At 45.4% G+C, this 25,304-nt stretch overlaps 1 protein-coding gene across 2 annotated transcripts in view; it reads right to left on the bottom strand.

The window, feature by feature from the left end:
• The window catches only part of Arhgap44 (Rho GTPase activating protein 44), a 164,220-nt gene that overhangs the window by 14,429 nt on the left and 124,487 nt on the right, over window positions 1-25,304 (bottom strand). For both annotated transcript variants that reach the window (XM_052195062.1, XM_052195063.1), the window contains exons 9-16: window positions 24,986-25,067; window positions 24,457-24,584; window positions 18,144-18,255; window positions 17,701-17,782; window positions 10,638-10,718; window positions 7,900-8,013; window positions 6,853-6,944; window positions 5,686-5,866 (exon numbers count right to left, since the gene is read on the bottom strand). In XM_052195062.1, coding sequence (XP_052051022.1) covers window positions 5,686-5,866; window positions 6,853-6,944; window positions 7,900-8,013; window positions 10,638-10,718; window positions 17,701-17,782; window positions 18,144-18,255; window positions 24,457-24,584; window positions 24,986-25,067 — 872 coding nt within the window. The remainder of the gene's footprint in view (window positions 1-5,685; window positions 5,867-6,852; window positions 6,945-7,899; window positions 8,014-10,637; window positions 10,719-17,700; window positions 17,783-18,143; window positions 18,256-24,456; window positions 24,585-24,985; window positions 25,068-25,304) is intronic.

The following is a 25,304-nucleotide window of genomic DNA, read 5'->3' as shown; positions in this document are numbered from 1 at the left end:
AGGGATAGAGCCAGGACAGGAAATCCTACCCCCAACCCCTGAAGATGTGAGCACAGGTAGTCAGTCACATGGCAGAAGGTGGATTAGACTAAATGGGATAATTTAAGTTATGATCAAATAAGAGAAAAGCCCAGCTACATGGTCAAGGTACTTGCAAATATATTTTGAGTCTGAGTCTTATTTCTGGAATAATGGGGCTGGAAAGAAGAACTGGGACCTAATTTCCACAAGTGACCTCTGAGTACACATTGTAAAGTAGGAGCGGCACATTCTCTCTCCCTTGGGGGTGTTTTATAGAATAATGAACATAAACATAAGACCCTAAGCCCTTGGAGACCAAGAACAGGCTAAGCACCCTTCATCTGAAAAATCTGGTGTGGAGACTGCTTCAAATTCCAAAGCCGTGTGAGCTGCTGAGACTGTCAGAAATTCTATACTTGACCTCAAGTGGTGACTTGCAGGCAAAATGCTATGTAAAATGACCTTCAGGATATATATGTGAAACACACACACACACACACACACACACACACACACACACACACACACATATATATATATATATATATATATATATATATATATATATATATATATATAATATTTTATTCTTGGGTTGCACCCCAAAGATGTTTCAAGTGTTCAAGTATATATACCAAAAAATGAAATGTCTAGTCCTAAACTATTTACAAAAGGAACATACAATTCTGAGGAAGAATCAATAGTTGTAATGGCTGTCACTCCAGATGCCAAGCAAATTTGACTTTAAAAATACCTAAGTAGGTATGGTGGCACACACCTTTAATGCCAGCACTCAGGAGGCAGAGGCAGTCAGATCTCTGAATACAAGCCTAGTCTACTTAGTACCAAGTCAACCAAAGCTACATGATGAGACTTTTTCTGCAATAAGGCAGAAAAGGATATTGTGTTGGTGAAGTGGGAACAGCAGGAGATGCAGACACTGAGAAGCCTCCTGCTGGGTTTAACATCTGACATCAGAGTTCTTTCTTCCCTAGTGTTATGGTTTGTATATGCTGGGCCCAGGGAGTGGCACTATTAGAAGGTGTGGCCCTGTTGGAGTAGGTGTGTCATTGTGGGTGTGGCCTTTAAGACCCTATTCCTAGCTGCCTGGAAGTGAGTATTCTGCTAGCAGCCTTCAGAAGATGATGTCGAACTCTCAGCTCCTCCTGTACCATGCCTGCCTGGATGCTGCCATGTTTCTACCTTGACGAAACCTCTGAACCTGTAAGCTAGCCCCATTTAAATGTTGTCCTTTTAAGAGTTGCCTTGGTCATGATGTCTGTTCATAGCGTTAAAGTCCTAACTAAGACACCTAGCAATAAAGCACAGAGGAGTAACTCAGAGTCCCCTTCTTTGTGTTGCTTTGTCCTGTGGGGCTCTGCCCTGGGAGAGCCATCGAGATGGTTTTCAGTGGAAGGGATACTAGCAGCCTAATAGAAGAGGGGCTGAAAATAAGGAGGGGGTCCATACACTCCCCCCCCAACATGGTTGGGATGTGTCTTCCCAAGGTCTACCTGCTGAAAGCCTGATCTTTGGTCTGCTGCCCTCTGGGAAGATGGTAGAACCATTAGGAGCTGGTGCCAGAGAAGGATGCTAAGTTACCAGCTGCATGCCTTACAAGACATTTCTAAGGAGCTAGGACCCTTCCTCTTCCTTTGCTGTGAATTTTATCCACTGAGACCCAAAGGCAATGGGGCAAAGCAACACTTTTGATACTAAAATCATTATCTACAATACACTTCCCTCAGCCTTAGTTGACTGACTCCAGTATTCAGTTACATTAGCAGAGATTTGACTACCTCATCTGTGTGTTTCAGTGGTCAGCCCTGGACAGCAGGCAGGCAGAGGAAGCAGGGATGAGGACTGTCATCTTCAAAGAAAGGATCGCTGGAGAACAAACTGACAGAGGAGAGAGGACCCTGCTATGAAGGGACACGACCTTCCAGTCTACAGAATGGTTTGTGAGTTATAGAGAGCCTCTTATGATCTTCATGTGCCTTTCGCCAGTTCTACTTTAGTATATTTTATGCCCGTAGAGTTACTCAAAGACTTTGGCATAGTATAGACAGACAAAAATATCAAGTACTTAAGAAGCAAAGAACATGCATGGCAGAAAAGTGGGTCCCTGCATACCACTATTTTAAAGACTTACTTTTTACATGTATGTGCATCTTTCTGTGTGTGACACATGAGGGTGCCTATGGAGGCCGGAAAAGGGCACTGAATCATCTGTAACAGGAGATACAGGTGGTTGTGATCCAGCCAACCATGCTGGAAACTGAACTCATGTCCTTTGGAAATGTAGCAAGTACTCTTAACTGCTGACACATTAACCCTCTAGACCCAGTGCAATGCTCTGATATCTAAAAGATGAATACATGTGTTGGGGGTATCATTTAAAGTATGGTTTATCAGTTTTAAGACTCCCTGACAGGTTGGTAAACTGAGATGTCTGCGAGCTTAGTGTTCTCTTGGTAAAGATCCCATTGGGACCTCAGTTTCTCTCTAGGAATGCTTGGATTGCACCAGCTACATTCCAACGCTGAATGTTCCCAGAGATACAGGAGGAGCCTTCAGGGCTAGGCTTACAAGTTCCAGAACAGGCATATGTTCTGCCTCTCAGCCAAATGCCACTGATGGCTACTGAGACACCAACACTGTGCCAGGACAACTAAGGTGTCTGCTGCCATCCTTCCTACAATGCTACTTCTTGGTAGCTACAGCAAATAGTTGTATTAGGCTCCTGTAGCTGCTGTGACAGGCACCACAAAATAGGCAAATGGTAGATATGTGCACCCAGTTCTGGAAACTGATTCTAGACTCAACTATAATGCATTTAGCAACAGCAGGGCTGTAGTCCCTTTGGGGACTCTAGGAGATGTGTTCTACTTCTGTTCCACCTTCTGGTGTCATCAGCTCCATCTTCACAGCTCAGTGCAGTGACATTCCCCACCTCCATCCTGTAAATGATGTCCTCTAGGGACCACTGAGAAGCCAGTACAACTTCCTACTTCAAAGTCCTTACTTTCGTCACTGCTGCAAAGATTTTCTTCAAGAACAAAGTAATATATGGAGATGGCATATTTGGGCGCTGTATCAGTTGGTGGCTGTCACCCTGCATGTTATGATGAAAACCCCAGGTGTGAACTTGTGACTCACTTTAGACAGTCCACTTGTGTTATGAATCACAAATGGCTTCAGGACCCGACCCATAAAGAGCAAGCTGCCTTATGTGACATCTAGAATTTAGAAGCTCTTGACACTGATGAAAAACTTCCCACTTCTGCCTGATTTTATCCAGCTTATCTGTCCCAACTTTTCTTTATGATTTTTTTTTTTAAAAATAACAGTTCTATTGGTATATAGTTCACACTTTTTATCTTGAGCAAAAACCTCCAACGACATCAACTGAATGTGTCCACACTTCAATGGGCAACTTAAAGACTTTAACATTTTTCTCAAGATATTTTAAAAGCTCAGAGATGGGGACAGATGTCAAGAATTAGGGAACACTGGCGGTGCCCAGTGGAGGTACCATGTCCTCCTTCCTCTCAAACAGCACCTGCAGGCCCCTCTTTCTTTCAGAATTCAGAACTGACCAGTTCAGTTCAGTACTGAGAAATCTGTTACTGGGCAATTGCATTTTTTGCCTGAATATCACAGGGTAAACTATTCTGGCGGCACCATTAGATGATATAATCTCACAGGACAGTTATGTATGTGAGCTTCCACTGCCTAAATACCATCATGTGGTTAGTGGTGTGACACTACGCCCTGTCAGACAGACCTTTGAGGGTTGGCTTATACTTATACATTTTCTATGGAATACAAATTTTGAAACATACACAATGCATTTTATTTTATGTGTTTCTGTAATACATAGACTCATAGGGTAGATGGTAGAAATAAAATTTTGATTTTATAAACTTAGATTTGAGGGTGGGGGGTAGAGTGTACGGTCGCACAAATGCACCATAGCACGCAGGTGGAGGTCAGAGGATGACCTGTCCGAGTTAAGTTCTCTCCTTCTGCCACGTGAGACCTGGGATTGCTCGTCAGTTTTCTGTCTCTTGCACATTCTAGTTTTGCTACTTTTTTTTTTTTGATAATATTATACTTTTTCTCTTCCATATCTGAATACCTAAAAGTTTCTATTTTCCCCACTCCCTGCTAGACAGTGAACCACACACACACACCCCACATACATAAATAACCCCATGCAGACCACACGTGATCTCTGTGGAGTAAGGTCACCAGCAGGGACAGCAACCTACTGAAGCCAGCTGCCCCTCCTCCCACACACTCACACAGCACAGGACACAGGCTTAGGCCTCCTCTGCAGACTTCGTCCAAACCCTTCTGGCATTTGCCTTTGCAACACATCCTGGTGGTTCCTGGGGGAGGGGAGGCTCAGGCTGCTCTAGTTCCTATCATCCAGATTCCTGATGCCCTGACTCAGGGCTCCCTGTTCCCACCCTGAAGGAGCAGTTGTACAATGTGATGGTAAGTATTTAATCCTAATCACAGTTTACTTATTTGACTGGTTTGACAAACCATGGTAATCCAATCCTGCAGCAGGTTACGAAGGCCCTCAGGGAGCTGGACTCTTGTCAGACAACAGATTCTGAGGCCACTGAGTAGCTGCTTTCCATGACTCACTGGAGTGAGTTATGTAACCTGCTTATGCCTCTGTTGCTTACTGAGGCAGTCATGTTGTGTAATTAAACATTATGTAAACTGATTTAATGGGAGTGTGGAGAGGCTGTTCCTCTCCACACTCAGACACTGAGCTGGGTGTATTTGAATTGCATTCAAGTAGGCAGACCCTGGGGAAAAAAAAACCTAGAAAACCCTGTACCCTAGGTTCAGGGTTTCTTTCCAGCCTCATAGAGAAAGATATTCATCAACAGTGCAGCATATGAGAGCTTAAGATGGCAGATGAACATGTCTACAATTAAAGCAAAGCCAATGAAGAGGCGGGAATGGCCACACATTTATACATGTTGGGCTTTTGGAAATTCTACGGTACAGATATTTGTGTTCACATATGCAATGCTTGTTTTGTGTCACTGGGCCACACTCCTAGCTGTAAATGGGTGAATTCTAAGTCAAAATAAAGAGCTTATGGGCTAGGAGTGTGGCTCCACTGCCAGAGTGTTTATCCAGGATGCCCAAAGCCCTGAGTTCAATCCCCAGCACTGGCTAAAACCAAATATATGTATATACACCTAAAATACCTGTATTTGGGAGATGGGACGATTATAAGTTTAATGTCATCCCTGCTTATATAGACAGTGCATGGTTAGGCTGGGCTAATTTAAGACTATGTCTCCAAAAAAAAATAAAACAATAAATAAGGCTTATTATGATTTTTTAAAAAAAAATTCTCTTCATTGACCAACATTTCTTTATTAACTGAGAACTAGTCATACTGATGGCAATCAGGTCAGATAAGAAGGCTGTACTTATCTCTGGCCCCAAAGGGAAGCAGGCCAAAGAAACCTGTCCCAATACACACAGACGGAAGCATCCAGAATGAGGTTCCAATTGAAGCTGCCTCAAGTGTCATAGTAAGTACTGCCTTCTTGTCGATTCTGGTTTTCCTAAATACACTCTCTCCCCAACCAATTTTCCCAATGTGGAAGCAGGGGTACTAGATCATACCCATCCTTCTTGTAAAACTCCAGCATCATGTTGTCTGTGGCAACACTGAGGGGCCGGCGGGCCTGCTCTGGTTGGCGCCGGTCAGCAGGGTCCATGTCTGGGGAAGGCATTGAGCTGTAGTTGGCATTGTGGTTCACGTGGACTGGACTCCCATAACTGCCTGTGATGTTGAACTCTATCTCTGCAGGGAGAGAGAATCAGTGTATGTGATCTCTTGTGAGGGCACACCCTTCTGGGACAAGAGACATGCTCACAAACTGCCTCTAGAAAAAGTCACCTCACAGTCTACACCAGCTGTATCAATAGTAACTCACCATATTGACCAGCCGACAATGAGACTTATGTGATAGGCAGACTGGCCTTTAAGAGAGGGAGATAACCAGGGCGGCCTTGACTGCTGGCATCCTGGCCTTAGTCACATTTTGTCCTCACATGAGTTACTGGTGATTGGCAGCTCAAAGCTCACCCTCAACACTTACTACACGTGACAGACAGGAACAACGTGTTGTTTTTAACAAATGTGACTCCAACTCTGGTCTCCATAAAACGATCACCACAGAGAAACACTCATGCAGTGATGCTTCGGTGGCTCATGGCATCTTGTAGATTCCCTTGTAGGATGCTGCCTCAAGTGTCTAATTTTGAACCAGGCACAAAAGAGCAAGTCACTGCTTTGGAGCCCTGCTTTTATGTGCTGAGGGGAAGTTCAAAGAACACCATGTAAAAGGCAGTAGAAAGGTAGCTTGCACCTGGAGCTGGGGTGCTCCCCACCCCCTTCCCCTCCTTCCATGGCACCATCAGGTTCAGCCACCCTCTGCATTTGGAAAGTGGGGAGTTTAGAGCCAAGGAACACTCTATTTTAGGCCAGCTTCCACATTTTGTAGGTGTGAATAAACCGCAGTGTAGCTGTTAGGTCAGGAGAATCTATGGACCTACTTAGTACAAGGCACAGACACCTAGATAACAGAAATGTCTCCTGGGTGGGGATGGAGAAGGGAGCAGCTGGGGCTCTGCTCCAGTGCCTGCTGCATTCGTAGGCAGGTGTGTGCAGGAGGAGTGTAAACAAGGCCATCCAAAACCTGGGTGCACACCCCTGCCTTCCCAGGCTTCAAGCTCACAGCGCACTTTCTGCCCCTCTGTCCCCGAGACATGGGAGCTGACACATACCCCCAGGGAAGAACCAATCTGCGTGCTGGATAATGGGCTCGATGATGCCAACTATCTGCAGGGAAACTGTGGTCATCATCTCGGTGATGTTCCTGCAAACAGAGCAGAGCCATGGGGTTAGCAGCTGAGGCAGGAGGGCAGGTTCACAGTCCTCTGGGCACTGGAATTCTGCAGGTCCAGGTCTTCAGCTGCTTTCCGGAAGCTCTGTGAACAGCATCCCTCCTGGTGACCACACAATACCCGTAAGTGCTTTTGTAGCACAGGGTAGTTTGTCTGCTCTGCAACTCTGCTTCCTCTTGCATGCAGGCTCTACTCTTCCAAGTCTAGACGCCTGGGCTTATTTCAAAGTGCACTACTGTCCCTTGCACTCCTCTGTCATGCCCCATGGTGATTTAAGTTAGTCACAGAAGACCACATTCAGACCCATAGCTCTGAGTCTGTCAGTGAGGAAGATCTATAGACTTATGTTCCTCCTTCTGGTCCCAAGAGAAAAGAACAGGCTATGTTCTGACTTAATCAGGAATCTACATATCCAAACACTGAAGGTCCTTGTCCCCAATTGGTTTTTGGTCAATAAAGATGTCAGTGGCCAATGGCTGGACAAAGGGAAATGGGGCACGATGTTTATATTTACACGGGCCAGGAACTGGTTAATAGGAGACAGAGAATTCCCATGACTTGGGGGAGAAGGATGGGACACAGGAGCTACAGGAGAGAAAGCCAACCAGCCATGTGAGAATTTGGGTGGGTGGCCACTGGCCACTTCTCTGATTGGGCCTGGGGTAACCAGGGGAGGTTTAGGAGTGCCCAGCCTTGAGGTTGTCAGGGCATTTTAAAATTAACTGGTGTGTGTGTGTGTGTGTGTGTGTGTGTGTGTGTGTTCCATTCGAAGTCCAGATAGCTCCTAGGCAAGTGGGAGTGTGTAACCCAGTGGGAATCAAAGTAGTGTAGCCCAAACTTGCTGCCACAGAGATGACCCAGGGCCCAGGCCTCCTGCCCTACAGCCCATGCCTGGCATCCTAAGGGGCCTCTCCTTCCTGTACTCACCCCTCTGACTGCGGCCAAAGGAGGTTGGGTCCCAGGACGATTGCCATGTTACTGGGAGTCATCTTGTTTACATCCTGATATTCAGACAGTTTCGATAAAAATTTGATCAAGTATCTGAAAGGCAATGAGAAGACTCACGTTTAGCTGGGGCTCAACACCAGCCACTGTCTTGCAGGACAAAATAGACAGTTCTCTCCTGTAGCGTGTTCTTGACAAGGAGACTCACAGATCCAGCAATATATGAAGAAATACCCCATATCATCAAATGGGAATTCTGGATTCTCTTCCCCAAAGCAGACAGACCCAGAACTCACCCACTTAGATGCTCACATCTACTCCAGTGAACAACCAGTAAAAAAACATCTGTCTTTGTGCCTTAGGCGTAGGATGTTCAAGGTCTGTCTCTCATCATACCCTGTTACCTCTCATCCTCACTGTATAACCAAAGCGTCTGTGGATAGCCATAGACAGGGGTCTTATTAACCCTCACTCAGGATTCTTGGAAAGATCCAGTAAAGACCCAGCAATTCCACTGGTAAACCTAAGAGAAATACTCCCATGCACAAGGTGCTAAAAAGGCATCTGGAGAGGCATTATTTGTGGTATTCCCACAGCTAAGGCCACTCAAATGCTCTTGAAGGAATGAATGAGTGTGTGTAGAATGTTACTAAGCATAAAAAAGAATGGAGACTTGACACTTTCTGTCTCGTGGGGGATCACTGGAAATATGGCAATCAAATGGAGACAGAAAAGGCTACACAGGAGGGCTGGAGAGACGGCTCAGCAGGTAAGAGCACTGACTGCTCTTCCGAAGGTCCTGAGTTCAAATCCCAGCACCCACATGTTGGCTCACAACTATCTGTAAAGAGATCTGATGCCCTCTTCTGGTTTTGGAAGACAACTACGCTGTACTTAGATATAATAAATAAATAAATCTTGAAAAGAAAAGGCTACACAGTGCAGTACTACTCCATTACATAAAATATCCAGAACAGGAAAGTACACTATGCAAGAGGCTAGATTAGCAGCTGCTGAAACTGAGCTGGGAGTGGTGAGGAAAGGCTGCAGTGGGAACTGGGTTTCTTTGTGCAGTGATTAAAGACACCCCCAAACCAGACATTATTAACAGGTGTACAGCTTTGCGAATGTAGACTTAATCCCAAATGTCACCTTTAAAAAGACACAATGGTGCGTGAATTATGTCTCAATAACATCAGCTTTTAAAAATGAGAATGAAGGAGCTGTGCACAAGGTAAACATCCAAGACCAGCTTGGGCATACCACACTGAGACTATGCATGTCCTCCCTAGAGGCCCCAGGGCCTCTGGACTCCTAGCTACAAAAGGCTGCCATCCTCCCTCAGGTCACAACAAAGAAAGTTCCTAGGAGGAGGATCTTGATTCCTCTTCCTTCGGCCCAGCAGGAGTGCAGCAGCCTTGGGGTGGAGTCCAGCTGAGCAGCAGCCATAGGACTACCCACAGCCTCTCCCGACACACTCTAGAACTAGAACAGGATGTAGCAGCTCTGAGAGCAGTCGACCTGGGTCCCTGCCAGTGGCTGAGGGTTGGGACCACCAAACATGTAGTGAGTTGTACACATTTGACTCGTAGCTGGATATGTTTAAGTGAAGATTTTAACAAAATAGACCTATAGTTAACTTTGTCCATTTGTAGGTGTATACTGATGGACGAAGAGGTACATCCACATTGTTAGGCAACCATCACCACCATCTACCTATCCCCAGGACCACTTGACCTTCTCAAACTGAGACTGTGCACACTAAACAATAACCCCTGCATTGCCCATTGCCTAGGCCAGACAACCAAGCATCTTCAATACCTACGACTCCAGTTACTCTCAGCATCTCATATAGGTGAGACCAACCCTTTCTGTCCATGTCACCGTAAGAACCACAGTTCCACTGTACGTGCAGAACACATTGGATTTATCCATGTGCCTGGAGGCACTTAGGTTATTTTCACTCTGGCTACCGTGAATCTCGCTGCTGTGAATGTAGGTGCATACATATCCAGTCTGCTTTCAGTTCTTTTGGGCATATGCTCTGAAGTGGAGCTGCCACATCATATGGTAGTTCAGGGCTTAGTGCTTAAGGAACAGCAGTACCACCGCTCTAGGGATTTTTAACAGGAACAAAACTTATCAGATAGAAAGAGGCAGAAGTTGAGGCAGAAAGCCTACATCCTAAGGAACAGGGAGGAAAGGAAGCGAACAACAGAGAAACAGGGCAGGGCGAGGAATAGAAGCCAAGGGTGGGGAAGGGTCTGAGGCAAAGAGGCATCAAGAAGTTAAGTGGCTTCCAGAAAAGACAGCTATATGCATGGGGTCCTCTCCCTCACTGCCCTGCCTGTGACTAGCATTTGCCTCCTTCAGCTCCAGAGCAGGTCAGCCACTCCTAGGAGTCCACAGATCTCAAATACTGTAGATGGCCTGTTTGCATTACCCCTTGTTCTTTCACAAACTGAGAAACCATCAGAGACTTAGCCAATGGCCATTGGGTAGCCCCTGGTAATATTGGCTTCTGTCCTTTAGCAGCAAAACCTATCAATGAGCCCCCTGCCTATCTTATCTCATAGGCTGTTTGAAGCTTAAAATGGACCACGCATGCTATCAGTACCATGGGTCCCACTGGGTGCCCATGCGTGCTACTTTCCATGACCTTTATCCAAGGATAGCTGGGCTCATGTAAGCCCCACCCACTTTCTCCTTTCCCTACTTACCGGATGTTGTTGTGGTTGGCCTTGGGCAACTTCTCACAAGCATTCCAGAGAGCTTGAAGTCTCTTGTCTTGCTCCTGGATACTGGGAAATTGACAGGAAAAGCCATTGGCTGAACAGGAATTGACATAACACTGGTCACCAATCCTAACCAGTCTTTATCATGGACCCTGGAGGCAATCACTGCAAGTTATTATACTTAAATACATGAAGCTATTATCATTTCTCCTTCTGCTCTCCTTCAGTCCTGCCCCACACTACTTTAACAGAACTTCATCTGCATGGATCACAGGTCTCAGGTGAACAAACTGAACAGGCTAACAGTGAGGTCAAGAGGCTAGTCAGTTGTGGAGCTCTGGGGTGTTGGGGGAACATAGGACATACGCCGGGGGAGACCGACCCAGTTGCATGCTGCAACCTACAGATCAGCTCAACAGACATTAGTCATTGCATGTTAAATCCCTACATATCCGGCATAAATTAAATGGTCAACAGATAACTTGAATAAGTAGGCTGCAAACATGTAAATAAATCCAATTTTTCAAAACGTGTTAAGTCAGTGAGTGGACAGTGTCCATTAGCTGAAAGGCTTTCCATGACATATAATGATTTCCTCTGCGGGTTTACTAATTAGTCTCTCAGAACTAAATCATTCTTTATGGGACCAAGTTTTATAGAAATCTATATTCAGGTCTACATGGTAAGAAAATTCTGATGCCAGAGAATCCTTTCTTCAGAAGATCCAAAGAGTAAACAAACAGGGAGAGGCCCACACCTAAGGTGTGACCATCCCCTTTACATGTCATTGTCATTACTGGGTGTCCCTAGGGTCCTCCTACTGATCTTAACCTTCAGACAAAAACTACTGTATGGGTGCAAAGGAACAGAACATGCATATTCATGTACTGAATGGTTAAAGTAGTCTTGACTGGGAAGCCATGAAGCACTGCGGAGAGCCTGAAGTCTCCACTCCCAGGTCTGCTGGTAACTTTGTCCTCCAGGAGTAACACCTGCTTCACAGCGCTGGTGTGAACACACTGAACCAGAACAGGACCCGCGTGCCTGGCCCTGCTGCTGGTGTGTGCAAGGTTCTGTCCTGTGCGAGGCACCTTCTGTGGCAACAAGCCAGCCCCGCGAACTCTTCCGATCTCCAGCTTTTCTCAAGGAACAGTCTGTGGGAAGCTACTTTTTTTTCTGCTAACATCTAGCACTGTGCCTGGCAGAACAAGCTGAGCTATAAGGGGGCCAATGTGCTAAAAAGCCTAGGAAGCAAAGTGAACTATGCAAACTGGGACTAGTTTCCTAAAACAGTTGTCTCCCAGGAACCACTCCTAGGAAGCCGGTGTTACTTTAAAGCCATTTCTTTCTTTCTTTCTTTCTTTCTTTCTTTCTTTCTTTCTTTCTTTCTTTCTTTCTTTCTTTCTTTCTTTCTTTCTTTCTTTCTTTCTTTTTTTTAAGCCATTACTTTTTGTAGTTTCTGTCTCTTCGGGCTTCTCTGCCTGTAGAGCTAGCTAGCTAACCCCACCTACTTAATCCACTGGAAGGACTCATTCCACTTTATAGAATCAAGTGCTGCTCAGTTATAAAGTGGGAAATGAAAGCCATTGGATTTTTAAGCTGAATTTGTCTTTGACAAAGGGTAGATGATACTTGACCTTTCAAGGAGTGTAAGTCAACAGACTCATATTAATGGTAACTTTGTCCTCTAGGAGTAACACCTGCTTCGTATATTAAATAAAAGTTCCTCTGTGCCCGGAACTGCCCTGTGTGCTGGGATGAAGCCCTCAGACGAGTTCTTAACCTATCAGCTATACCAACAAGTCTGGATATCCATATTCTCCCCAGTGCAGAAGCAACAGGGAAGAGGGAGGAAGGCTGCCGGGAAGGCTTCTCTGAGGAGCTGAGATTTAAGGTGAGACAGAAGGTATCCACGGGGCACAGGTCTCGGAGAACAGCCCATCGGAGGAATCAGCCAGTGCTCCTGTCCTGGGGATGACCCCTGTTCCCACTTCCAGCATCCTCCGTCTCGGTGAGCTCTACCACAGAGGCACATAGCTTACCAGTCTCCCCAAAATGCCTCCTCCCTCGCAGTCAGTCTGCACTGTCCTGATAAGCTCTCATTTTAGAGAGTTCATTCGATTTATACTTTCATTCTTTCGTACACATATATAATACACGGTAGTCACACCTGTCTCTACGACCTCACCCCATTCCTCTGGAACCCTTCCTGTTGTCACAGCTTATCTTTTTTATTGGTTTGTAACGCGCTGAGTTCCATCAGTTCAGCTCTCTGGAATGCTGGCTATCTTGCTGGCTCAATCTTATGAGGTCTGCAGTGAATTTAGAGTCCAAGGGCCATGTCCTACCCAGAAGCCACTGTTTCAGTGACCTCTCCCTATCTTCCAGCTCTTACCTCCCTTTTTCTTCTTCTCTAATGTTCCCTGAGCTTTGTGGAGCGGTTTTGATACCCAGTGACCAGCTCTGAGTCTTTGCGTTAACAGATGCACACTGCAAAGAGAAGCTTCTCTGACACTAGTTCTGATCTGGGATTTCCTCTTCTTTTTCTTGTCCCACCTGTATCCTGTGTCTTTAAGACCCCTCAGATTTGTCTACACCCTGCTGTGCCATCCCGGAGCATAACTGAATCCAGTTGAAAGCCATCCTGTGTGAAACCTAGCCTCTTCACAGGACCGAGGTTATCCTCTCAGCCGTTTTGGGATTATGGAGACACAGAATCCAAAACAGTTCTATCCAGATCTCTGAGAAGCAGGCTCAGATCCTGGTATCTTCTGAAAGTGTAAGTAAGTAAGAGACTCTGATGCTTACAGATGGTGGGGAACATCTCCGCTGTGGAAAGTTCTTTCCCTTCGGGATGAGACCCTGCAAGGCAGGTCCCATCATTCCCCATGAATCTTCAGCATTAGAAATGGTTATCATCAGCTGGGCGGTGGTGGCGCAGGCCTGTAATCCCAGCACTTGGGAGGCAGAGGCAGGCGGATTTCTGAGTTCAAGGCCAGCCTGGTCTACAAAGTGAGTTCCAGGACAGCCAGGGCTACACAAAGAAACCCTGTCTCGAAAAAACCAAAAGAAAGAAATGCTTATCATCCAGGGACAGAAACAAGTCCTTGTGTTTCCACACTTCAGTGTCTGGGAGTCATCGGGACCACTCCTTTCTTCTGGCGGACACCTACCTACCTTTTCAAATGAACTAGGACCAGAGTGGCCCTCAGCACACTCAGTGCCACCCTTAGCTCTTCTCTCTCTCTCTCTCTAGTTTCTTATCAAGAGCTCTCATCTACCCAGTAAAAGCACAAGGCAGCTTCTGTCAAGGGATATGTGCTCATTTCTCACTAGAATCTCTGTCTTGTTCCATGACGGCCTAAAGTGCAGGGGCTGCATGCATGAGTCTAGGATTGGACTCACTGGATTCAATCTCTCATGCCCGGGTGTGAGCTGGCAAGGCTCTTGCTGTCCCAGCTCTTCTCCACCTCAGTGTCCTCATTTGAACAGTGAGGGAAACAGTCTAGTCCACTTCAGAGAGTTATGAAAATTAAGATTGTTTAAAGATGTTTATCAGCTTAGAACAGTGGCAAGCCTCTAATAAGCATCAACAGAAGGTACCATTTATTAAAAGCACTGTGGAACCCAAGACCCTCCTTTGATAGTAAAACACACAGACTATTATGTTCACCAAAGTATGACTCTATTCTACTTTGGAAAACAAACAACACCAGGCCATTTGACATGAGACAGCCTTCTCTACCTTGACACATTTAGGCATGCCCCCATTTTGAGGTGAGCTGGATCTCTTTGAGCTCCCAGTAGTTCAAACAATGAAAGAGTAATGAGCAAGGCCCATTAGAGGGGATGAGTGTGGTAACGATAAACCTGGTTTGATCACTGTGCAATATTCCCACACTTTGACACATCACACCTAAGACCTAGTAGATGATAGGTCAGCTGACAGGAATGACGATTCTCTTGACAGAGATGAGAAGCTAGGCGGGATGCCTTGGGTGGACAGATCCCATGACCCCTTGGCTCCCAACCTGTCCTCAGAAAAGTATCGTCGACCTCTTCTCTTCTACCTGCATGGTCTCTACTCTGGTCTCCACCATCCCGGCTCTGGTAACAATTCTCCTGCCGTGTGTTGTCTGCTTCCTCACTATGGTCTTTTGTATTTTCTTAGCCTATGGACAAAGAGAACATGCACCTTGATGAAGCCTACACCAAAGAGGGAAGAGAGGGAGGAGTCACTGGGCAAGCCTCACTGAGGAGCCCCAGTCTGTGCCTTGCCTTGCCTTGCCTTTGGGACTCACTGGCTGCTGGCCTCCTAATTCTGCCCCCTCTTCCTAATCCTTGGGGGGCAGGGATCACATCCACTGCCTACATATTCCGCATTAGTGTTATTAATTCATTGCTGCTAAAATATCCCCGTGACAGATATGGAAAAAGACCCTTTCTACCAAAAGAAATCACTGTCCTTACCTAGTTGGGCCTTTCTAGAACCTTATTTAGTGTATACAGATAGGTTCACTCCTAAAATTCTATCTTATTGAGTGTTAGGTGTTTAGTTTTCTTTAATATACCTGGGGGAAGGAAAATGAAGGGGAAAATGATGTAATTACATTATAATTTTCAATATATATATATATATATATATATAAACCTCATGTGCCCTTCTCGGTTGTCAGAGTGGCTCTATCAACTTCTTACTTGCCTCGTGTTCTGAGGCAATGCCTCTGTCCCTTCAAGAGCCATTAGTAGCTTCCCAAATAGAGCAGCTGGCAGCGTTCCTGCACATGCTTTTTGGGGAACATGTGCCAACAGTCCTTCACCATGGAAAGAAGGAGGCCTGTCTTAGTCAAGGTTTCTATTCCTGCACAAACATCATGACCAAGAAGCAAGTTGGGGAGGAAAGGGTTTATTGAGCTTACACTTCCATGCTGCTGTTCATCACTAAAGGAATTCAGGACTGGAACTCAAGCAGGTCAGGAAGCAGGAGCTGATACAGAGGCCATGGAGGGATGTTTCTTACTGGATTGCTTCCCCTGGCTTGCTCAGTCTGTTCTCTTATAGAATCCAAGAGCACCAGCCCAAAGGTGGTACCACCCACAAGGGGCCCTCCCCACTTGATCACTAATTAAGAAAATGCCCTACAGCTGGATCTCATGGAGGCACTTCCCTAAATGAAGCTCCTTTCTCTGTGATAACTCCAACCTGTGTCAAGTTGACACACAAAACTAGCCAGTACAATTGACCCCTTGTCAACTTGACACACAAACACATCACTATTAAGCCTCAACCCTTACTTTCTTATTCATCCCCAAGATCTAAATTACTTTAAAAGTCCCACAGTCTTTACATATTAAAAGTTCAGTCACCTTAAAATATCCAATATCTTCAAAATTCAAAGTATTTTAAAAATTCAGTCTTTTAACTGTGGGCTCCACTAAAATACTTTCTTCCTTCAAGAGGGAAACATCAGGGCACAGTCACAACCAAAAGCAAAACTCAAACTCCAATGGTGCAATGTCTGGGATCCAACTCACAATCTTCTGGGCTCCTCCAAGGGCATGAGTCACTTCTCCAGCTCTGCCCTTTATTGCACACAGCTTGTCTTCTAGGCTCCAGCTGCCTGTACTCCACTGCTGCTGCTGTTCTTGGTGGTCATCTCATGGCACTGGCATCTCCAAAACACTGCTGACTTCTACTTCACCAATAGCCTCTCATAGGCTCTCTTCATGGTGACAAGCCTCTGCTCCTATGCATGACCCCTTCAAGTCCTGGGCCATCAACTGCAACTGAGGCTGCACCTTCACTAAAGGCCTTCTGTAGCCTCTCACAGTGCCAAGAGCCTCAGCTGCTCTTCATGACCCCTTCATGCCTTCAAAACCAGTACCATCTGGGTGACTCTGACACAGTACCAAGTCCAGCCACAGCACAAAATACAACTGTGGCTATCTTTGGAACACACACTCTGTGCTCTCAGAAAACATTTCCAAGAAGATTTCATCTCAGTGATGCTGGTCTCTTCTTAATTACCGCTAATTTCTTAGCTACAGGTAACCAGCATCAATAGTCCCAGTAACACAAAGGTTTGCTTTAGTGGTTCTGGTAACTTGTTACTCACAGCTGATTCTTCAGCCCCAGCTAACCAAAACCACAGAATCTTCACAATCAAAACATGGCCACTGTAAGAGTCTTTAATCTTCCCTCTGAAATTTCACAAGCCAAGCCTCCATCTTCTGCACTGTTCCTAACATTGTCTTCCAAGCTCCTACAGAACTTTCCACCGAGCTCTTAATATTCTAATGGCTTTTCTAGCTCAAAGTTCCAAAGTCCTTCCACAGCTCTCCCCAAAACATGGTCAGGTTGTCACAGGAATACCCCACTATGCTGGTACCAATTTGTCTTAGTCAGGGTTTCTATTCCTGCACAAACATCATGACCAAGAAGCAAGTTGGGGAGGAAAGGGTTTATTGAGCTTACACTTCCACATTTCAGTTCATCACTAAAGGAAGTCAGAACTGGAACTCAAGCAGGTCAGGAAGCAGGAGCTGATACAGAAGCCATGGAGGGATGTTTCTTACTGGCTTGCTTCCCCTGGCTTGCTCAGCCTGCTCTCTTATAGAATCCAAGACCACCAGCCCAAAGGTGGTACCACCCACAAGGGGCCCTCCCCACTTGATCACTAATTGAGAAAATGCCCCACAGCTGGATCTCATGGAGGCACTTCCTCAACTGAAGCTCCTTTCTCTGTGATAACTCCAACCTGTGTCAAGTTGACACACAAAACCAGCCAGTACAAGGCCACTTGCTAGATCCCAGCTCACGGACTTTCCCAGTTCAATGAACCTACACGCAATGGAGTTTATCAACTATTTACACGGCATTGAGCATTCTAAGTAATCTATGGATGGCTTAAAGTGCACATGAGGTTCTATGCAAACACTATGCTGGCTGCTTTGTATAAGGAACCGAAGCATCCAATGGTCCACAGACACACACACGGATGATTATCATCCCCATAATCCCACAGCACAGGCCAACACGGGGTACTCACTTAGAAGCCTGGATCCATTCGTCATAGAGTTCAAAGGTCATAAGAGGCTCGGGCAACTCTCGGAGATAAGACTTCAAAGCCCCTGGGCATAAATACAGTAAGCTGTTACAACCTAGCAGGACAAACTGCATCAGCCTGCACTGCTCCATTTGGACATGATTCCTTGGGCAACACACGATTAAATAGTGGCTTCCCCGTGTGAACAGTTGCTAGGCTTCGAGAGTACCTGGGCTGAACATTACATAGCCGTGTCCTTGTTTTTCCTATCACCTTGTCCTCAGCTAGCTGTACAGCCAAGGTAGTCTTCCTTCAATGATCAGAACAATCAGGCCTGAATGAGGCCCTAGGTAGACATCTGAAGCCACTGTTCCAGACACAGAGCCACACGCTGCCCTTGCTGTCCCTTCCCCGTGAGCCCTGGCTCAGAGGCGGAGGGCACCTACCTGCTATGGCATGCGGGTCTGCCGAGTACTCCTGGACATCCACCACACAGCAGTCCAGAGCAGCTTTCAGCTTCTTCAGCTTGGAGGCTGAGGGGGCTACCCGGAAGAGGCCCTACCAACAGGATGGAGGGGTGAGAGGGTGGCCAGCAACTCAGAGGAACAAGAGAAAAACAGAGATAGAAAGTCTTCCTGCCCTTCCCTCTGATGCACAGTACTCCAGCATGTCACCTAATGCCTTGTTCTGATGTTGCAGCCGCCTGCTTTCTTAGGCATCTCCTTCAGACTCGAGCTATTCGCAGTGTGGCGGCTCGGGCCTGGTGGCTCACTGAACTGACTAAGTGTATTGGGGATCTGAACCTCCGACTCTCAGGTGCCTGGTTCTTTTCATACTTAAAGTAAATCTTGGACAGTCTGCCTGAGAGCTGTCAAACATGAAGGTCTCATAACCTGAATAAACAAATGTCTGTGGTAATAGTTCTCAACCTTCAAACCCTTTAATTTAGTTCGTGTTGTGGTGACCCCAGCCATGAAACTTTTGTCGTTGCTCCTTCATAACTATAATTTTGCTACTGTAATTTTGCTACCGTTATGAACAGTAATATCAGTCTGTGGATTCCAGTGGTCTTAGGTGACCCCTGTGAAAGGGTCATCTGACTTCCTCAAAGGCATCATGAGCCACAGGTTGAGGACCACTGGTCCACACACACGTGCATGTGTGTACTTGAGTATACACTGGGAGGCACAAAATGAACTCAGTAGCACCTGTGTCTGGAGAAGAATGGGACGTGGCCGTGGCCGTGGCCGTGGCCTGCAAAGCCCCAGGTTCCATTCCTAACATTACTTCGGTGCTACTCCACTTAGGTCCAGATGAGCAGCCTCAGATTATAGAGTGAAGCTGGGTAAATGGGGGTGTTTGAAGGAGAAGACGCATGCAGGTCAGAGTGGGAAGGAAGCCCCTGTCACAGCGGGGTGAAGTGTGGAATAGGTACCCCCCCAGACTGAAAAGCAAGCTGGCTGGCTGGCCCTCATTCCTCTTTGGCTTTATGGCCACTCAGACTTCCAAGTTCCTTCCAAAGAAAACGTTCCCAGTCTACGAGGTGGCTTCTGAGCTGACGGGAGGGCAAGACGCCTTCTCAGTGGAGGAGGCGAGACAAGTGGATGCCTAGCGCTCACTGGCGTGTGTGTGTGTGAGGAGGTCACACTAACCAGTGCAGACAGATGTGTCGTCAGGCTGCTGTGACAAGGATAGCAAGCTATGGAGCATACACAGACTGACTTAGGACTTAGAGCCACACAATGGCTATGCCACACAATGCCACACAATGCAGGAAGAGCCAGGAGTGTTTGGGAAGGGTAACATGGAAGAGGAGGGTCCAAGCTGTTAAACGCAGTGGTCCTGGCTCTAGCTGTAGTTTTCATGTCCCATGGTCTCAGTCATCCACAGTCATTTGCAGTTTGGAAACATTAAATAAAAAATCCTGGAAAGGAGTCACTCATAAACTAGATTCTTTTATTATGACATGTTATTAGAGCCCTTCTGTTTTATTATTAATTACTGTTAGTCTTTATGGTTATTTGAATGATAAATGTTCCCATAAGCTTAAAGATTTGAATACTTGGTCCCTGGTCAGTCGCATTGTTTGGGGGAGGGTTAGGAGGTGTGGCTTCGCTGGGGGAAGTATATCACTGGAGGTGGGCTTTGAGGGTTTAAAGCTTCGTGACACTTCAGTTTGCTATCTCTGCCTAATGTTTTCTGTTAAAGATGTAAGCTCTCAGTGTCCTGCCCATCCACCATGCCGCCTCCTTGTGCTCTGCCTGTCTACCAAGAGGAACTCTCAACCCTCTCCTTTCCTGCCTTTGGTTATAGTCTGTTATCATCCAACCCAAGAGTAATTAACATGGTCTCTTACTGTGCCTAATTTATAAATATAACTTTCTAATAAGATTGTACAGACATAGGAAGGAACAAAGCATACATGACTTGGTGTTTTTTGTGCATTGGGCATTCACTGTGTGCCCTATGGATAAAGTGGGGAAGAGATAGTTTAAGCAGGTAAAGCTGGCTACATAACACTAAAGGCTGTTTTATTAAAGGAGGATTATAAATAGAGCTAGTTAGTCTCAGTACTAGTTAGCTAGTTAGTTTTTAAGGCACACTAGAAAAATGCCAACAAAGGCAGAGTGGACCCTGCACATAGGAGACATCCATATTCAGGCTGGGGCACAATTCAGGGAGAGCAGAAAGCATGGGAGGAATCCTCAGGGAGCCTAAGGTACAGATTGAGGAGGAGATGACTATAATAGAAAACAGCCTGACAGAGAGGAGGGCAGAGGCCTATGTTTACCAGGGTGGCTGAGGCCCCAGGGGCCATGATGTGCGACTGCCACAGTAGCTGAAACAGGAAGAGACAAACGGAGCTGGGTCTGGTTACTGGACGTGGCTTGGAAGGTCAGTGAGGGTGATTTGAGCTCTAAGATAATGGAGTCTGTGGTTGTTTGAATGAGGACGGCCTCCATGGGGTCATATGTTTGAAGACTTAGTTCCCAGTTAGTAGAACTATTTGGGAAGGATTAGGAGGTATGGCGTTGTTGGAAGAGGTGTGTCCTTGAGAAGGACTTTGAGGTTTCAAAAGCTTCATTCTATTTCCAGTTAGCTCTCTGCTGTAGTGACAGTTTTAGAGCTTAGGTTTCTAAAAATAAAAATAAAAAAAAAAAATAAAAAATAAAAAAATTAAAAATATAAGAATATATATATTTTTGATTGAGGGACTGCCAATGACCACTTCTATTTCTTTAGGAGTATGGGACCATTTAGATGGTCTATCTGATCCTGATTAGATTTTGGTATTTGGTATCTGTCTAGGAAATTGTCCATTTCATCCAGATTTTCCATTTGTGTTAAGTATAGGCTTTTGTAGTAGGATCTGATAATTTTAATTTCCTCAGTTTCTGATTGTCTTAGTCAGCGTTTCTATTCCTGCACAAACATCATGACCAAGAAGCAAGTTGGGGAGGAAAGGATTTATTGAGCTTACACTTCCACGTTGCAATTCATCACTAAAGGAAGTCAGGACTGGAACTCAAGCAGGTCAGGAAGCAGGAGCTGATGCAGAGGCCATGGAGGGATGTTTCTTACTGGCTTGCTTCCCCTGGCTTGCTCAGCCTGATCTCTTATAGAACCCAAGAGCACCAGCCCAAAGGTGGTAACACCCATAAGGGGCCCTCCCACCTTGATCACTAATTGAGAAAATGCCCCACAGCTAGATCTCATGGAGGCACTTCCCCAACTAAAGCTCCTTTCTCTGTGATAACTCCAGCCTGTGTCAAGTTGACACACAAAACTAGCCAGTACACTGATGTTATTTCTCCCTTTTTATTTTTGATTTTGTTAATTTGGATACTGTCCTTGTGCTCTTTGGTTAGTCTGGCTAAAGGTTTATCTATCTTGTTGATTTTTTCAAAGAACCAGCTCCTGGTTTTGTTGATTCTTTGTATAGTTCTTTTTGTTTCTACTCGGTTGATTTCAGCTCTGAGTTTGATGATTTCCTGCCTTCTACTCCTCTAGGGTGCATTAGCTTCTTTCTGTTCTAAAGCTTTCAGGTGTGCTGTTAAGCTGCTAGTGTATGCTGTCTCCAGCTTATTTTTAGAGGCACTCAGAGCTTTGAGTTTTCCTCTTAGCACTGCTTTCATTGTGTCCCATAAATTTAGGTATGTTGTACCTTCATTTTCATTAAATTCTAAAAAGTCTTTGATTTCTTTCCTTATTTCTTCCTTGACCAAGGTATCATTGAGTAGAGCATTGTTCAGCTTCCATGTATATGTGGGCTTTCTGTTGTTTTTGTTGCTACTGAAAACCACCCTTACTCTATAGTGATCTGATAGGAGGCATGGGATTAGTTTGATCTTCTTATATCTGTTGAGGTGTGTTTTGTGACCAATTATATAGTCAATTTTGGAGAAGGTACCATGAGGTGCTAAGAAGAAGGTACATTCTTTTGATTTAGGATGAAATATTCAATAGATATCTATTAAATCCATTTGGTCCAAAACTTCTTTTAGTTTCACTTTGTCTCTGTTTAGTTTGTGTTTCCCTGATCTGTCCATTGAGGTGAATGGGGTGTTGAAGTCGCCCACAATTATTGTGTTGGGTGCTATGTGTGCCTTAAGCTTTAGTAAAGTTTCTTTTACAAATGAGGGTGCCCTTGTATTTGGAGCATAGATGTTCAAAACTGAGAGTTCTTCCTGGTAGATTTTTCCTTTGATGAGTATAAAGTGTCCTTCTCTTTTTGTTTGTTTGGTTTTTTTTTTTTTTTATGACTTTTGGTTGAAAGTCTATTTTATTGGCTATTAGAATGGCTATGCCACCTTTTTTTCTGGGACCATTTGCTTGGAAAATTGTTTCCAGCTTTTTATTTTGAGATAGTGTTTGTCTTTGACACTGAGATGCATTTCCTGTATGCAGCAAAATGTTGAGTCCTATTTATGTGTCCAGTCCATTAGTCTATGTCTTTTTATTGGGGAATCAAGTCCATTGATGTTAAGAGATATTAAGGAAAAGTGATTGTTGCTTCCTGCTATTTTTGATGTAATTTTTATGTTTGTGTGCTTATCTTCTTTTGGGTTTGTTGAAAGAAGATTAATTTCTTGCTTTTTCTAGTGTGTAGTTTCCCTCCTTTTGTTGGTGTTTCCCATTCATTATCCTTTGAAGGACTGGATTTGTGGAAAGATACTGTGCAAATTTGTTTTTTGTCATGAAATACCTTGGTTTCTCCATCTATGGTAATTGAGAGATTTGCTGGATATAGCAGTCTGGGTTGGCATTTGTGTTCCATTTATGTCTGTATAACATCTGCCCAGGCTCTTCTGGCTTTCAGAGTCTCTGGTAAGAAGTCCGGTGTAATTCTGATAGGTCTACCTTTATATGTTACTTGATCCAGTCAGTGTTCAGGAAAGGACTCATAGCCATGGTAATCAACAATAATGCTGCCTTGTCTCACCTGACTCTCTACCACATCAGTGGCTTTATCTTTGTCTAAAATGAGACAATCATATTCTTTATCATAGCCATCAGACAAAATCTGCCCTCCTGGAACTAAATCACCCACATTTTTGTGCTTCAGTACCGTTTTTTCCAGCTTCTGGTATACCAATGACTTCACAAGCAGCCAGCTCTTCAGGTCATGTGTCCTTTAAATTTTATTTTTCAATATCTACTATGTATAACAGGCCTGGTACACAAAGAAAACATCAGCCAACAAAGTTGTGCATTATGTTACCTTTCCTCTCTTCCTCATCCCTTAGTTTGTCCTTTCTAGGCTTGCACTCAAAGAATACAGCCTGCCTTGACTAATCATGCTTATTGGATGAATGCCAGACTCCTCTCTTCAGGTAAGTTTATAAGCCCTCATCCCATTTTTATATTTTTCTCAGTATCAAATGACTCATCTCCTCTGATAAGTTTATGACTTTCATTCCGTGTTTATATTTTGTTTAGTAACAAATATGAATATATAGCATGCTCTACACCAATACAGAGTGAGGGGCTGATCAGGCTAAAGGAAGATGGAGGGAAGATGCTGAAAGAGCCTGGAGGTAAAACCCAAACAAATGACTGATGAGGCAGGACAAAGAGTTCCCCACCAGTTCTTCAAAGCTCCTCCTAACAGGGCGCTCTGAAAAGAACATTCCAATGTCCTGATCAGTGAAATTTTGAAGTTCTGTATGAAACATATGGGTAAGGGTGCTACCCTAAAGATCAGAAACTTTCTAACCCAAAGGAGGAGGGGGAGGAAGAGGAGGAGGACCTAGGGAAAGCAAAGGAGACGGGGCAGGCAGAGGGGGAGGAGAAAGAAGGAGAGGGGAAAGGAAGGGAAGGGGAAGGAAGCAAAGGAAGAGGATAATTAGAAGGAGACAAGGAGGAAGAAGGGGAAGAGGGGGAGGAAGAAAGGGAAAGGAAGACATGGAAAAGAAGGAGGTTGAAGAGTGGAAGGAGGAAAGAGCAACAGAGGTAAAAGCAGCCGCAGATTCTTCAAATCATCAAATCACATTTAATATGAAGAACTGATGTCTAAAATATCATCACATAGACTTCATGGGCACCTGTCAATTTCCCATAGTCCTCTAGTTTCTCTGTAAAAGTAAAACTTCTCAACAGAATGCAGTGCCTATTAGTATCTGCAGAAGAGACACTATTGCCCCAATTAGCACATTTAGGGATCCAGGGTGGGGATGCTACAGGGGAGAAGCCCCTGAGGACCCTACCTCATGGAAGAGCAAATCAGATGGAGGAGGGGTGTGGATGCTTTGTGCCTACCTCCTCCTGCATCCCACACTCCAGCAGCATCGTCACACACGCCTCGATAGGGAAGGCGATCTCACGGCCACTGATCATCAGGTGCTCCTCCAGGGGCTTCCCAAAGGAAGGCTTCTCCACCCAGGCCTCTGGGGAGGGGTAAGCAAGAAAGGGGTGAGTTAGTAGCTTCCCAAGGACACTTATGTCAGATTCTTTCTCCCCTTATCCAGATTCTGCACAGAGTAACAAAGAAACAGAGGGTCCAGATGAGCATGCACTCTCAGTGAAAAATAGAAAGGCATGGAGAGAACTGAACCTGGCACCACTGGGGTTAACGTGACAGCCACACTACACACACCCAGCTCACCCGCCTTGAAGGGCGGAGGGACGAGCTCAGCTTTGGGTCACTGGTGAACAGCAGCTCAGGGAGGTCTACCAGCTCTTCTAAATAAATGTGAGCATTCCCAGGAGAGCACAGGTGGGGAGCTGTTCTCATCCAGGAGGGCACAGGCTCCCAACCCTCCCAGTTCTGAGGGAGGCTGGCACTTACCCTGCTGTGCTTTGATCTGAGGCAACACAGCCTGCAGCAGTGTCAGAGACTTCCTGTGGTACTCAGCTTGCACTTCTATTAGCTGAGAAAACACAAGAACAAAAACATTACCCTTTGCCAAAGGGAAGCAGCCTTCCACAGTGGCCTCTATTCTTCACAAAGGCTCTTGCTCAAGGAGGAAGCTGACAGGATAATACTCAGCCTTCTCCAGTGTGTGGAAATGGAGGAAGTAGGAGAAGCAAGAAGGAATAGAGGACTCTGCCTGTGCTTGAGCCTGGCTTACAGAACTTGCTTTGGATCACCTGACCTCACCTGGACC

Source organism: Apodemus sylvaticus, chromosome 10, assembly GCF_947179515.1.
Source record: "Apodemus sylvaticus chromosome 10, mApoSyl1.1, whole genome shotgun sequence".
Classification (NCBI taxonomy): Eukaryota; Metazoa; Chordata; class Mammalia; order Rodentia; family Muridae; genus Apodemus; species Apodemus sylvaticus.
This window is presented reverse-complemented; position numbering and strand designations above follow the sequence as displayed.